The sequence below is a fragment of the Alosa pseudoharengus genome, unplaced genomic scaffold (assembly GCF_046254945.1).
Source record: "Alosa pseudoharengus isolate Yale_2024_CS ecotype anadromous, Long Island Sound unplaced genomic scaffold, YU_APseudo_1.1 YU_APseudo_1.1_scf_12, whole genome shotgun sequence".
In the NCBI taxonomy this organism is placed as follows: domain Eukaryota; kingdom Metazoa; phylum Chordata; class Actinopteri; order Clupeiformes; family Clupeidae; genus Alosa; species Alosa pseudoharengus.
Genome location: NW_027468587.1, coordinates 12,288,030 through 12,300,601, shown reverse-complemented (window position 1 = coordinate 12,300,601; position 12,572 = coordinate 12,288,030). Strand labels below are relative to the sequence as shown.

Here is a 12,572-nt window from a genome sequence, read left to right as displayed (position 1 = left end):
TTTCACCTGGCCTGGTGCTTTATATGAGCTTGCGAGGTGACCAGCAGGAGGGGGCCTTGAGAGGGAGATGCGACAGCAACTGGCACAACGGCAGAGAGCCCACCATCAACGCAAGCTAAGTACCCTGTTAAGGGAAGTTATATTTCTGTAGCCCTACTTGCTATGCATTAGTAAGTTGGTAGACAAAGTGGCTGGTGGCTCATAAATGTTTGTTGTCCGTTGCAGCTCAGGTTTACATCAGCCGAGCAACAACGCGATCTGGGGGAATGCTGGAAGTGCCAATGAACACCGCCGGATGTAACGTTGACTGTGTCTGCTGAACAACCGAAGTACATTCAGGGAAGGATCCGCCCTGATTTGGACTTGTGGATGACCTGGCGCCGACAGTGCAGTACCGGCTACATCGGAGCGCGTCCTGTGGACTATTCTTTTAAAACTCTGGCCGACCAGCGGACATTCCTTTATGTGTTGTGTCTGTTGTCTACGTGACTCGTCAGCCCAGCTGTAAACGCAGAGTGGACAGAAGATGTTGGGTGAGCGGAACTGAATTTAAGGTGTAGCATAATCTGATCTTTGTGTGTGGGTTTAATCATGAATTGCTGTGCCCTCTCAGTATTTTGAATGTATATTCACCTAGATAACTTATTTACCTGCATTATTAATCTGTTTCTGCTTGCCAGTTGGGGGTGCTTGCGACGGGACTGCAATGTTTATAGCTGGGCTGCTGTGAGTCCTCTATGTAAATTTTAGTAACTGTGCAATAAAAGCATAAACTATTCTTGAGCCTCATGTGTTTGTGAGTCTGGGGAATTACCGTTTACCTGCAGTAGTAAAAGGGCTGTGACAGGACTACAGTTATGCATAGAAACTATAAGCAGTACAGTATAAAATCAATGTCTAAAATGAGTCTGAATTTGACGTCTAAAAGACGTCCACAAAGATGACGTCAAAAACCGTCCACAAAATGACGTCGAATAAATGTCCATGAAGACCACATTTGGACTAGAAATAGCTCCTATACGGACGTACTGTGGACGTCATAAATGGACGTTCAATAGACGTCGAAAAAAGACGTCGCCTGGAGTAACAGTCTGCACGTCCAGGTGACTTACATTTGACGTCCAAAAATGACTTAGAAAAGACGTCGCATCAACGTCTCTTTGCTCAGTGGGGAGTAGGCCTATTGTGTAGACTAATTATAGGCTACTGTTGAAGTAGGTCTAATCTTTTTTTTTTTTTTTTTTTTTTAGCTAGGGTTAGTTAAGTGGTCCTGAAACTGAAAAAGTTTGAGAAACACTGTCGTAGGCCAAACTATGTAATGTTTTACTCTGCCTCGCTAGATGGCGATATGCGCCCAAACACAACACATTCCCCAAACAGACTCTCCATCTTAGCCATAGCTAACTTGCTAGCGAACTTTCCATATTAGCTTACTTGCTAGCAAACTTTGCATCATCAGTCTAACTAGATGAATAGTTGACATTACATGCTGAACATGTTCGTATGGACATTCTGGGGGATGTTAATTTGCTTCAACTTCTGGGTATGTAGCATTGTGGCATAAAGCTTAGGTAGTTAGCTTGCTAACTCTGGCAGAAATCTCCAGTGTTCTTGTTCATTGTAGTTTCGTGTTGCAGCAGCAGCATGTAGACTAGCCTACAGGAAAGCTGTTGCGTATGAACTCATTCGGAATATTTTGAAAACGTAACAGCTAGATATTCTGTCTTCTCATTTTGTAGACGAACATGAAGGGAGATTTTATCTTAGTTTTTATTTCATGCAAAACATTTTAGTCTCGTCTTTTTTCGTCAACAATAATGCATCTTAAGATAGTCTTAGTCAGTGTTTCAGGACATTACTGCCGTCTCGTCATCGTCTCGTCTTAGTCATGAAAAAAAAGGTCGTTGACGAACATATTTCCTCTCGTCTCGTCTGACGAAATTAACACTAAATCAATGCAATTAGGACCCAAGAACCATTGAGTTCATTGTGAAGGTCAGGACACAGGTTGTTGATTTTGATTTCAAATGAATATAGACAAAGTTAGCCAGCCTGATCTTATGTCCTATCCTATCTATCCTAATCCTGGGCGATATCCTTCAATAAATTCGAGTGGTAACATTTGCCTAAAACTTTTGTACTCATATTATAATGTAAGTTACAGTAGAGTTATTGTACTTCTGTTGCCATTGTTCATACACACTCTCACAAGTAACACAACAGTAACTTAGTTGGGGCAGAGTAATATTATAGTCTTCATGTGATGCTAACCATACACCAGAAGACCTTGACAAGATTTGGGAAATATTCTTGAAAGATTCTTTTAACTGCCTCCCCAATCATAGCCTGACGAGCCAGACCCACATTAAAATAGGGTCTGGGTGCTCACCGTTGGCAGTGCTCAGTCCGAGGGGCGGGATAATCGGTTGTCTTTAAAATTCCCACGTAATAGGACAGCGTTATGAGTCCCATGCGTTTTCCCACCAGCGGAGCTAGTTGGCTAGCCAACTTCAAAAAAGCTTAACTCGTGTCACGCTGTTCGCCAACAGCAACATCCATCTTCTTTGTTTTCAAGTAGTAGGGAATTCAAGCCAAACCGTTGCAACTCAGCCATCAATCATTATGTTAAGCCCGCCTAACGTCTCTATACATGATGTGATTGGCCCTATCGAAGTTACATTTTTCCAGCTCGCAAGCCGGAGAGTTGCTAGACTAGCCCGGGCAGCAAATTACATTTACATTTACAAATACATTTGCTGCCGCTAGGGTGTGTCTAGATTTCTAGGCTACCCCAATCAAGCTTTACTCAAGCTTTTACCTAGCCTGGATGCCAGCCGAACTTAGCCCCGCCCACAACATTTGAGGTTGGGAAGTTCGGTCTGGACTTGCTCCGTTGTGGAGCAACTATGCCCGAACCAGAGCGGTTCGGACCAGAAGAACTCTTGAACGGTTTTGTTCAGAGCTGAAAATGCAACTGTGTTTGACAGAGGACAGATGTACAGTAGGTTGCCAGTGACAAAATATTAGCTTTCAGTATGGTACGATGTCTTTGTAAATGATGTTTAATTAGGCTACAAAGTGTTTCATTCATCCCGGTTCTCCTTAACAAAAACGCTGTTGCTGTAGAAGGTAGACATTTAGATTTTGCCATCTCGTCTGTTGTAGAAGATATTGACAGTGCAAAACGACCAGAAAACAATGTTAAGACAATTGTGGAGAAGAAGGATGGTTTGGGTGTTCTTCCTTCAGGATTCACCCCCTGTATCGGTTGAAAAACGCCCCATAATCACATCCCAATGAAGCAGTATCAGACTCAGATATTCTGACTAGAATTTGAGTATGACGACGTCAGACTAGCTTTTACCCACATTTTGTTAAAGTCTTCTGGTGTAAGGATGGCTTAAAGTGTTCAACTTCTCTAGTGCTGGTGTGATTTTCATCATGAGTCCTGATGCTCATGTTAGTTTTCTGAAGAGAAGGGCCAAACTTTAATTCAAGTTGTCTAAAGAGAAGGGCCAAACTTTAATTCAGTTGTAGGGTAAGAGCTAATTAAATGCTACCTGGTGTTAATTTCAATGGAAGTGTCCTCACTAGGCAGCTGCTGGTGATGTGTTTGTGTGTAAGATAAGAGGGAAAGAGATAACCTCCACCCAGGTGTCCTGGTGGAAGAAAATAAGGCACTGGGCACAGGAGAGGCAGGGAACTCCATTACACACTGTAGGTGCCAATGTTGTGCATGGATCTAGCTGATTAGGCTACATAGAAGATAACACAGAAGTCTCATACCATTTATTAATGTTTTTTATTGAGATATAATCTGTATTCTCAAAAAAATAAATAAACACTGTGCAAACCAATATATCAAACCAGTAAAATATTATACACAAATACAAATACTTCACTGATATACACGAACAAACTTTTCCAAATACGAGATAGCCTACATACCATAATGAATGACATAAATAGCTAGTCTTAGCTTACAGTCTTAGCTTATATGGCAGTGGATTTCAATTGCACACTTTATATATACATAGAGACATTTACACAGACAAAAGATTATCAAATTAGCAATGATGCCCTCTAGTAAGACCTGGAGGGTTACAAGATTGAGGTAAGGACATTTTGAGGAAATTTCACAGAATGCTTACTCTCAAAGCACATGGACAGAACTGAATCACACAAATTTACACAACGCTTTACATTATTTTTATAGACTATTATAGGAAATTATGTTATGGCATAAAGATTAGGAAGAGTGTCTGTACAAAACAGTCAAAATAATTGCAGTATCCATTTTTATTTTATCTCATTTCAGCAAAATGTCAAGGATATAATCATTTTTTTAAAAACTGGCTCTTTGTGGGGGGTTTGTGGGGTGGAGTGGGGAGTTGGACAAAGACTTTCAAACTATTAAAATATAGTATATTAAAATAAATGTAAATGTATGTTATGCCTAAATGTACTGCAATGGGTGTGATCTGTTTCCATGATTATTAACAGTGAATGGGTTTTCCTGTGTGCACTCTACATGCCTTTTCTAGCAATACATCACAAAAGAGAACATAAACTGATTGATTTCATACATACCATACATAGCTGACCATTTATAATTCAGTCCTAGAGCACATCCTTACAGTGAATCAGGATGTTATCAAAACAGATCTAACACAGACAGTGGTGTATGTCATGTTTACTCTATTGTACTCAGTCACCAAAATTCTATGCTTGCACCATCAATGCCAAGTGCATCTGTGATGTCAGATGAATTCTATGCTTGCACCATCAATGCCAAGTGCATCTGTGATGTCAGATGAATTCTATGCTTGCACCATCAATGTCAAGTGCATCTGTGATGTCAGATGAATTCTGTGATGTCACCTCTCCTGAAACGTGTTGTAGTGTTGTGTGATGTGAAGGAAATAATTCTGTATTCATATTTTATGTGAATGGTTTAATGAAGTCTTTATGATGTCACCTCTCTTGTCACTTGTTGTAGTAATGTCATTATAAGTAATCTCATCCTGCTCATCTTCATATCAGCTCTAACACAGTCCTTATCATCCCATGTCGCACAGATACATGCGGCCATTTTCTAATCTCACTTACAATTAGGGAAACTAGCTAGACTCCATATAATGAGACAAACGTTGTTTAAGGTCACATGATTACACTCATGTCAAATGATTTTTCTAAGAAAGGACATCATGTTGAGTATCTTATCAGCCACTTTGATCCACCACAACAGGTGTAAAAGGGTGGCGAGGGGGGTGTAGGGAGGGTTGCTTTTGGACATCTAAGACAGACTGAGAACTAAGAAACCCATCATCATCTAAGCTCCGCACAGCTGGTTCTCTGTGTGTGTCTCATGCTTGCGGTTTTGGCCAAGTGACTGTTGTCATTTTACTGATCTATGTCATTTTCCTACAAAGCACGCCCACATCTTCCTGCCAAATGGGCTTACATCTGCATGGACCCTCTCAACTGAGACAAGCATACAAGATTTCAGATTTTTTTTCATACCAGATAAACAAATATAACACAAGTTTACACCCACAGCGTCCCCTCCAGAAACATATTCAAAAGCTTGTACAGGCACAGAAAAGCAACCTCACAGCAAGTATGATGATCTAGGAAACACACACTAGAAATCATTGCAGGAAACAGGAAAACCCACTCAAAGCTGTGCAGTCGTCAATTCTGCTCATCTCAAGTCTTTGGTTTCAGTTTAAGCTAATAGAGTATTGTGGAGTGGTATGAATAAGATGGGGGTCCTACTGACAGGGAAGAGTGTAGGGGTGCTGCCAATGATATAGCAGTCATTAATACTGTTATAACCAGTTGAGATTCTTACTAGCCTGCAGTCACATATAAGGTGTGTGTGTGTGTGTGTGTGTGTGTGTGTGTGTGTACTGTACATGTGTGCAGGGGTGTAGTATGTTAAGGATTCCCTGCTATGGTTAGAATAGGCCATTTTATGTGTTCTGATTCATTTAGAAATGTTTGACTTGGACTTCATTGCCAATTGAGGAATTTGTTAGTTGTGTGCACCAATGTGGTATGGCTTATACAGGCTGAAGCAGTGTCAGATTGCTAAAGCGAGAATTTGTAGAGCTTTTGGTTGATTGCTCACCTTATAAAAGCTGAAGCTCAAATAGCAGCTCATTTTGGGAATGGCTATGAACCTAGTTCTGATGGATCACCATCAAATCCCAGCCACATCAAAGCCAGATGAAGTCCAGATGATCCATTTCAGTGCCATCTTATATCTGAGTTCTTCAGGATAATTTCAAATGAATCAGAAAACCCAGACAATGCCGCCTCTTACAGAGAGAGTCACCCTGATTGGTTGCTCCCTTAATTGTAGTTCTGGCTGGATCTATGCTATGTTTGTTTGCTATATGCGCGCTGTGTCTTTTTAATTAATTTTTTTGCGGAACAGATTTGCCAGTGACATTTCAAGCACATCTCAGAAATCAATTTGTCTCAGCTGCAATCTACCACTGAGGTCATTAAATAATTAAATATAAACAAAAAAAACAAACACACACACAAGTACTGGGGGAACAACATAGACATTGTTTAACAGTCATTGGATATCGAGTTTAGATTGAGAGCGACAGACGGCCAACCACACGGCACAGCCACATACCCAATCACAAGAGAGAAAACATGACTAGTTTCTATGGATTTATTTCTTGACAGCTTGGTTGACACGTCCACAGATTTTTCCAGCAGTGAGCTTGCCGATTGGTTGCTGTGCTGCCTACCTTCTTTTTGATTGGCGCGACTCAAACCACAAGCCAGTGATGGAGCTGCATAAAGTCAGCAAGCACGAGGGACTTTTATGTGAACATCAGCCATACTGTAACAATCTATTGAACTTTACAGATTACAAATTATAACACTGTACACAGTACAGACTTACCGTATACTGCCGTACTTCACCACGTTCTACCAAGTGATGTTCTGTTTCTGGGGTGATGGCATATGCCAGTCTCTGTAAGCAGACACAGTCATGTCAGTATCAATGAAATAAAATCAGATAATGACATGATAGGTGGCAATAACATGTATAATCTATCTGTCAGTAAATATCTAAATATTTGTAAATAAAATCTAAATTATGTACAATCTGTTCATACCATTTTGACTGTAAATGAACTTTGACATTTACAGACATTTAGACCAACATTTAGACAGACAGACAGACAGATATTTGTTTTTTAAAGGGACACCAGGCAAGCCTGATGCTTTTTCTCTACGAAACTCCCCCTCACTCGGTCTGAAGCTCTTTTCCTTTTCTTTGCATCTTCCGTCAAGCGTTTTCACTGCTTCTTCGCCAGCTCTGCCATTATACACACGTTTGCAACAATCGCCAGCGTTTAGTTAGCCTGCCTCTGTGCTGTGGATGCAGGATGTAAACTGATCCTGCTTTGGTCGGCGGGTACGATACACTGAACTTGCAAGCGGGATATTCTTCCTACAGGCAGTAGGGGTGGGCGAGAGAGTCTTCATTCGCCCTGTAATGAGTCATTTAACCATATACTGATTTACGAAGATGAGTAATTAACACGAAAACGTTGCCAGGTCTCCCTTTAATCCATCCATACAAATGTATCTACGCAGGTTACGCAAACTCAGGTTTCTCTTGCTGCACGTCTAACAATATCACCCAGAAACCTAAACCAAAGTCCTTTTAGGCAAGTCCGGCAGGCATATTGTAATGCTTTTTGGGCACTTATTGGGCATCTATTTCGGGTAGAACTGTGCGTGCGTGGGAGATTCTTTGAGTGTTGTGTATCCTCATTACAAAGTCCCTGCCTAAACCTAACCCTATGTAATGTACATCAAATCACACCAACACATACACTGTTTGGTGTCCCCTAGTTTTCCAGATACATATAACTCAGTAACATGTATTCATGTAGTATTTGCTTGGAATCAGGACCTTTAAGCATCTCCCTCCATCAGCTGAGCTACAAAAACCCAGACACTCACATCGCAGAAGCTGCCTTGCAGTGAGCATAACTTGTAGATGGCGTAGAGGGGCACCATGGTCATGGAGGAGATGGCCAGGCACCAGCCAACCACGTTGGCCCACACCGGGAACACATAGGTGTCGTACTTAGGAGGGTTGAACGTGGCAAAGCTCACCACCACCATGAACTGGGACAGATTAGACAGAAAGGATACATCATTCAGCACAGGATTATAGCAAGTGGGGTAATTGGGTGTTTGAAATGCATACGGAAACAGTTGTTGTTCAAAGCGTTTAAACCAGTCACCATTTACAAACTACTAGCTACTGCCACCAGGGGGTGGTCCAGGGAATGGTTACTTTTGGCCAGAGCCTCTAACACCTTGCACTAAGCACTGGTTAGTCAGTGGTCACTGACAGTAATTGGCTGATGAGTCTGTGACCACTGAACAGTCTCTGGAGCTCTCCCATTTTTACAGACTGCACAGATCCCAACTCTGTAAACTCAGATTTGGGCATGATTAAGACTAAATGGTTGTAAACTGATAGCACACTACAATTTTTTGGAGCTTTTTGAGAAAGTAGAGACATGTAGATACATTTTTGTCAAAATTGAGTTATTGACATATTCTCATTCTGTGACACCTTAAGGTGAGGTGAGGTTTTTCTTGTAGTAGTATGCATTTTTGGACATTATATCTAAAAAGGTTTGCTCCACTTATCAGTATAACTCTATGGAATTCTAAAACTTTGAAGCTCAATATCTCAGAACTACTCAGAAAGTACATAGAACCTTATAATTCTAAAGGGGATGATGTTCTAAAAGTGTCCTACCAGCAGGAAACAGGGACTGACAAACTTCCAGCACATTCTCCAGTAGAGTCCAGGCCTCTGTCCGATCATCTCCTCGATGTCATCGCTGAAGCGATCCACACCTTTAAAGAACACACATCTTAAGTTATTTTAAGGAGCAGCACTCGGACAAACAGAGCTCTCCATTTTTGCAGAGCTTTGATGTTTAGATTTGAGTGCTCACAGCAAGAGGCTTGTTTTATGGATGAAGAGCTGTAACAAGGCTCAACCTTGCACAAATACACTCCCATCTCTCTTTCTCTCTCTCTCTCTCTCTCTCTCTCTCTCTCTCTCTCTCTCTCTCTCACACACACACACACACACACACACACACACACACACAGGGTGCCCGTGAGGCTCCCATCATACTCAGCAATGAGGATCAGGCATGATTGTGGGTTCAGAGGTTTCTCATGAGCAGCACGATCAAAGCACAAATGCATGCTGGGAAAATGCCACGGGAGCTGAGTGACCCTACAGGGGTCACACCCTCATGGAGGGGGCACAGAGTATGTGACCTTTGCCCTCCCCCGGAGGTCCAGTGTCCCCTTCAGTTTCACCCACTCCCCGCGGTTCTGAGAGCTTGCTGAAGTTCAGGTCGAGAGTCCGTCAAGACCCTGTCACCTGCCCAAACCTTCTGGAGAGTTCAACCCCGATAAACTGCAGTTTTCTTTAACTGTGATACCACAGCCAAACTCACATGCACACTAGTGGCAAATAATTATAGAAGCGTTTCACAGCTCTGGTAATGCATGCGGTAAACTGTATAGTAACACTTAGTCATGTACCTGAGTACGTGATGAAAAGTTCAAGGCACCAGTGAGGTGCCCAAAGAAAAAAAGAAGAGGCACCGGTATACATCCAAAAAGTATCTCAATTTCAGCTGAATATATTCACTCTGTGCAAGCTATGGCAGATATGCCCCTGGCCATATAGAGACACAATAACACACAATGTAAGGCACCTTTATTGTTAAAATAGTAATTCCCTTCGGTGTTATTCCCGTTTAAGACCAAAGGTGTGATGCACATGCTCGAAAGAGGTGCTCACACATGCTCGAAAGCAATCACACAACCATGATGCCAAAAGGGAACATACACACACACACACACACACACACACACACACACACTCTCTCTCTCTATATATATATATATATGTATCTTAGCCACCAACAGGAATGGAAGCTCTCGCAATAAAACTCAGCTGTCTCAGCTGGAATCTCAGCTGTTCCAGTTTCAGGACAGAGAGAGTGTATAAACACCACCCAAGGAGGAGGAATATCCACTATTAGACACCAGGCAGAGTTCAGCCAATTGCTCATCTCAGGTCCTAATATGCTCTCAGTGTGTGTGTGCATGCAGGTTTGGTTTCTCCGTTGGGCACTCACCGTAGAGCCAGGAGATGCCGATAGCTTCAATCAGCACCCCGAATAGGATGGAGGTTCCAGCAGCATAGTGATCCAACAAAGTAAAAACATAGATGCCACCCTAACAAGACAAAAGAACATCCAGGGTTTGGAGGAGCGAGAGGGGGGGGGGGGGTGTGGTGGTGGGGTGATGGAAAGGGTTTAGGGTTATAAAACAATAATTTTAGCTAAAAACATTTTGTATTGAATTATGCACAGTCTGTATGCTAAATCACAAGGTTTAATGTGCAAGGTTTAAAGGTCTCACGTTGGTCACACAGAGTAGGGAGATGAGGAAGGTGGAGATGACGATGAAGAGTGTGAAGAGCTCTCTGTGTTTGTGGAGACACTTGAACTCGTCTATCAGGCCAGTGATCACCGACTCCATACCGCCCATCTGCAGAGGAAACACATACAATGCCAGTCACGGTCACAGTCCTCATACACTAAGATGAATACATCATGACTGTGTTACAATATACAGTATATATATACAGCAATAAATACACCAAGTATCATGTCTATGCTGAAAAGTCAGTTGTGATTGACAAGACATTGACATGAATGAATTAAGAGATTGTTTATTATGCAGTAACCACATGGCTATGGGAGGCATGGAGTCTCTCTCTCTCTCTCTCTCTCTCTTTCTCCCTGTGTCTCTGTGTGTGTGTGTGTGTGTGTGTGTGTGTGTGTGTGTGTGTATGTGAATGAGAGTGTCCACTCACAGCGCTGTCAATGCCAAGAGTGACCAGCATTATGAAGAAGATCACAGCCCATACTGGAGACCCCCACAGTGTAGCAATGGCCTCTGGGTAAATGATGAAGACTAAACCTGGACCTAACCACACGCACACACACACACACACAAACACAAACACACACACAAAGAAAAAGACAAAGAAGCATCTTAAACAAAGAACAAAAATCCTCTATGTCATGTTAAATGTATAGCTACAGTACATTTGATGCAACAGCCTAACTGGAGGTATGGCAAAGCATGAGGATAAGTTGTCGGATGTGTTCCAGTAGTTTGTTGTTTTGCACGTTGGCATTTTGGCAATCAGAAACGGATAGTCAGATAGTCAGAGGCATAATGTTTATAGACATTAGAAGCGTGGCCAGTTCACATTCACTAATTTAAGAGCGCGATTTTATGATGAAACGCTGGGTGCTGAGCACAAAAGGGTTTTTCTTATGTTTCTTAATCAGTCATGGGTGTGTGTGGGCGTAACATCTATTTAAACCAATGAGAATGACATCTGTCATTCCCTTTAACAGCAAACAGCGCAACTTCAAACAGCGCATTGGTATTTTGATAGTCAGCGGTGCATTTGAAGGAATCTGCTTGCACGCGAGACCGTATGTAACAGGGATTCCATTAAACCTTGCTTTACTAAAACCTGTTTGTGAGACTACTAGCAGAGTATACAGTAGCCTACATGCATCTGCACTCGCCTATTATTTGAACTCATAGGCAAAGTGAAACTAACTTCACCGTGGTCTCATGGTCAGAACAGTTCAGAACAGTTCTACACAGTTAATTACTTTCACTATTGACTGACAAGGGGTTACCAACGAAAACATAGCTTGAAAAAACACTTACCCCAATAATGTTCAAATGACTGAATAAAAATCCTGTGACAGTGTATCTTTAGCTGTGCTTTATATGCACCTTTCGCTATAGACCAGTTTTATTTATGATTTTTAGAGGGTGTAAGATAGTGATTTTTAGATCATGTGCCAGACCACACCTTATGTCGTTAATTGCCACACCCCTGGGTTCAAGGTTTAATAAAAGTGCAGCACATGGTGAAAAATTGTTGTATCTTTTTATGTACAGTATCTTATTATTCTATTTTATGCACTTTACTTTTTAAACATTTTTTTAAGCTATTGCCCATTTAAGCTTTTGTGTATGATTAGTTTTTGCTTTTGTTTATGTAAAGCACATTGAATTAATTACCCTTGTGTATGAAATGTGCTATATAAATAACTTAATAAAAACTTGCCTTGCCTTGTTATGGAAAATACTGCATCAATTTTGGTCCATATAAAATTTTGTGTATAGAAGGCTCTTGCTCTGTACTTAATCAAATAACTTTTGACACCAAAGTGGCTAACAACATCCGAGTAATAAATGTACAGTGTATGGCTAAGTATGTGTGTGTGTGTTAGTGTCTATTCATAAGTGTTAGTGTACAGTATGTTACAGTGTATAAGTGTGTGTAATGTGTATGTGAGTACGTTGACACTCTCTCACAGTCCTGTAGGATAAGACCTACGGGTCCTGACTTCCTTCAGCTCCACCAGGCCTGTATTGATTCTACGTTC

General features: G+C 41.5%; 1 protein-coding gene across 1 annotated transcript in view; it reads right to left on the bottom strand.

Moving 5' to 3' along the window:
• Positions 1 to 6,791: 6,791 nt before the first annotated feature.
• slc6a3 (solute carrier family 6 member 3) overlaps positions 6,792 to 12,572 on the bottom strand; it is a 17,750-nt gene continuing 11,969 nt past the window's right edge. The window contains exons 8-14 of the mRNA XM_076280152.1: positions 10,967 to 11,079; positions 10,510 to 10,638; positions 10,224 to 10,323; positions 8,816 to 8,916; positions 8,002 to 8,169; positions 6,929 to 7,000; positions 6,792 to 6,815 (exon numbers count right to left, since the gene is read on the bottom strand). Of these exons, the coding sequence (XP_076136267.1) occupies positions 6,792 to 6,815; positions 6,929 to 7,000; positions 8,002 to 8,169; positions 8,816 to 8,916; positions 10,224 to 10,323; positions 10,510 to 10,638; positions 10,967 to 11,079 (707 nt within the window). The remainder of the gene's footprint in view (positions 6,816 to 6,928; positions 7,001 to 8,001; positions 8,170 to 8,815; positions 8,917 to 10,223; positions 10,324 to 10,509; positions 10,639 to 10,966; positions 11,080 to 12,572) is intronic.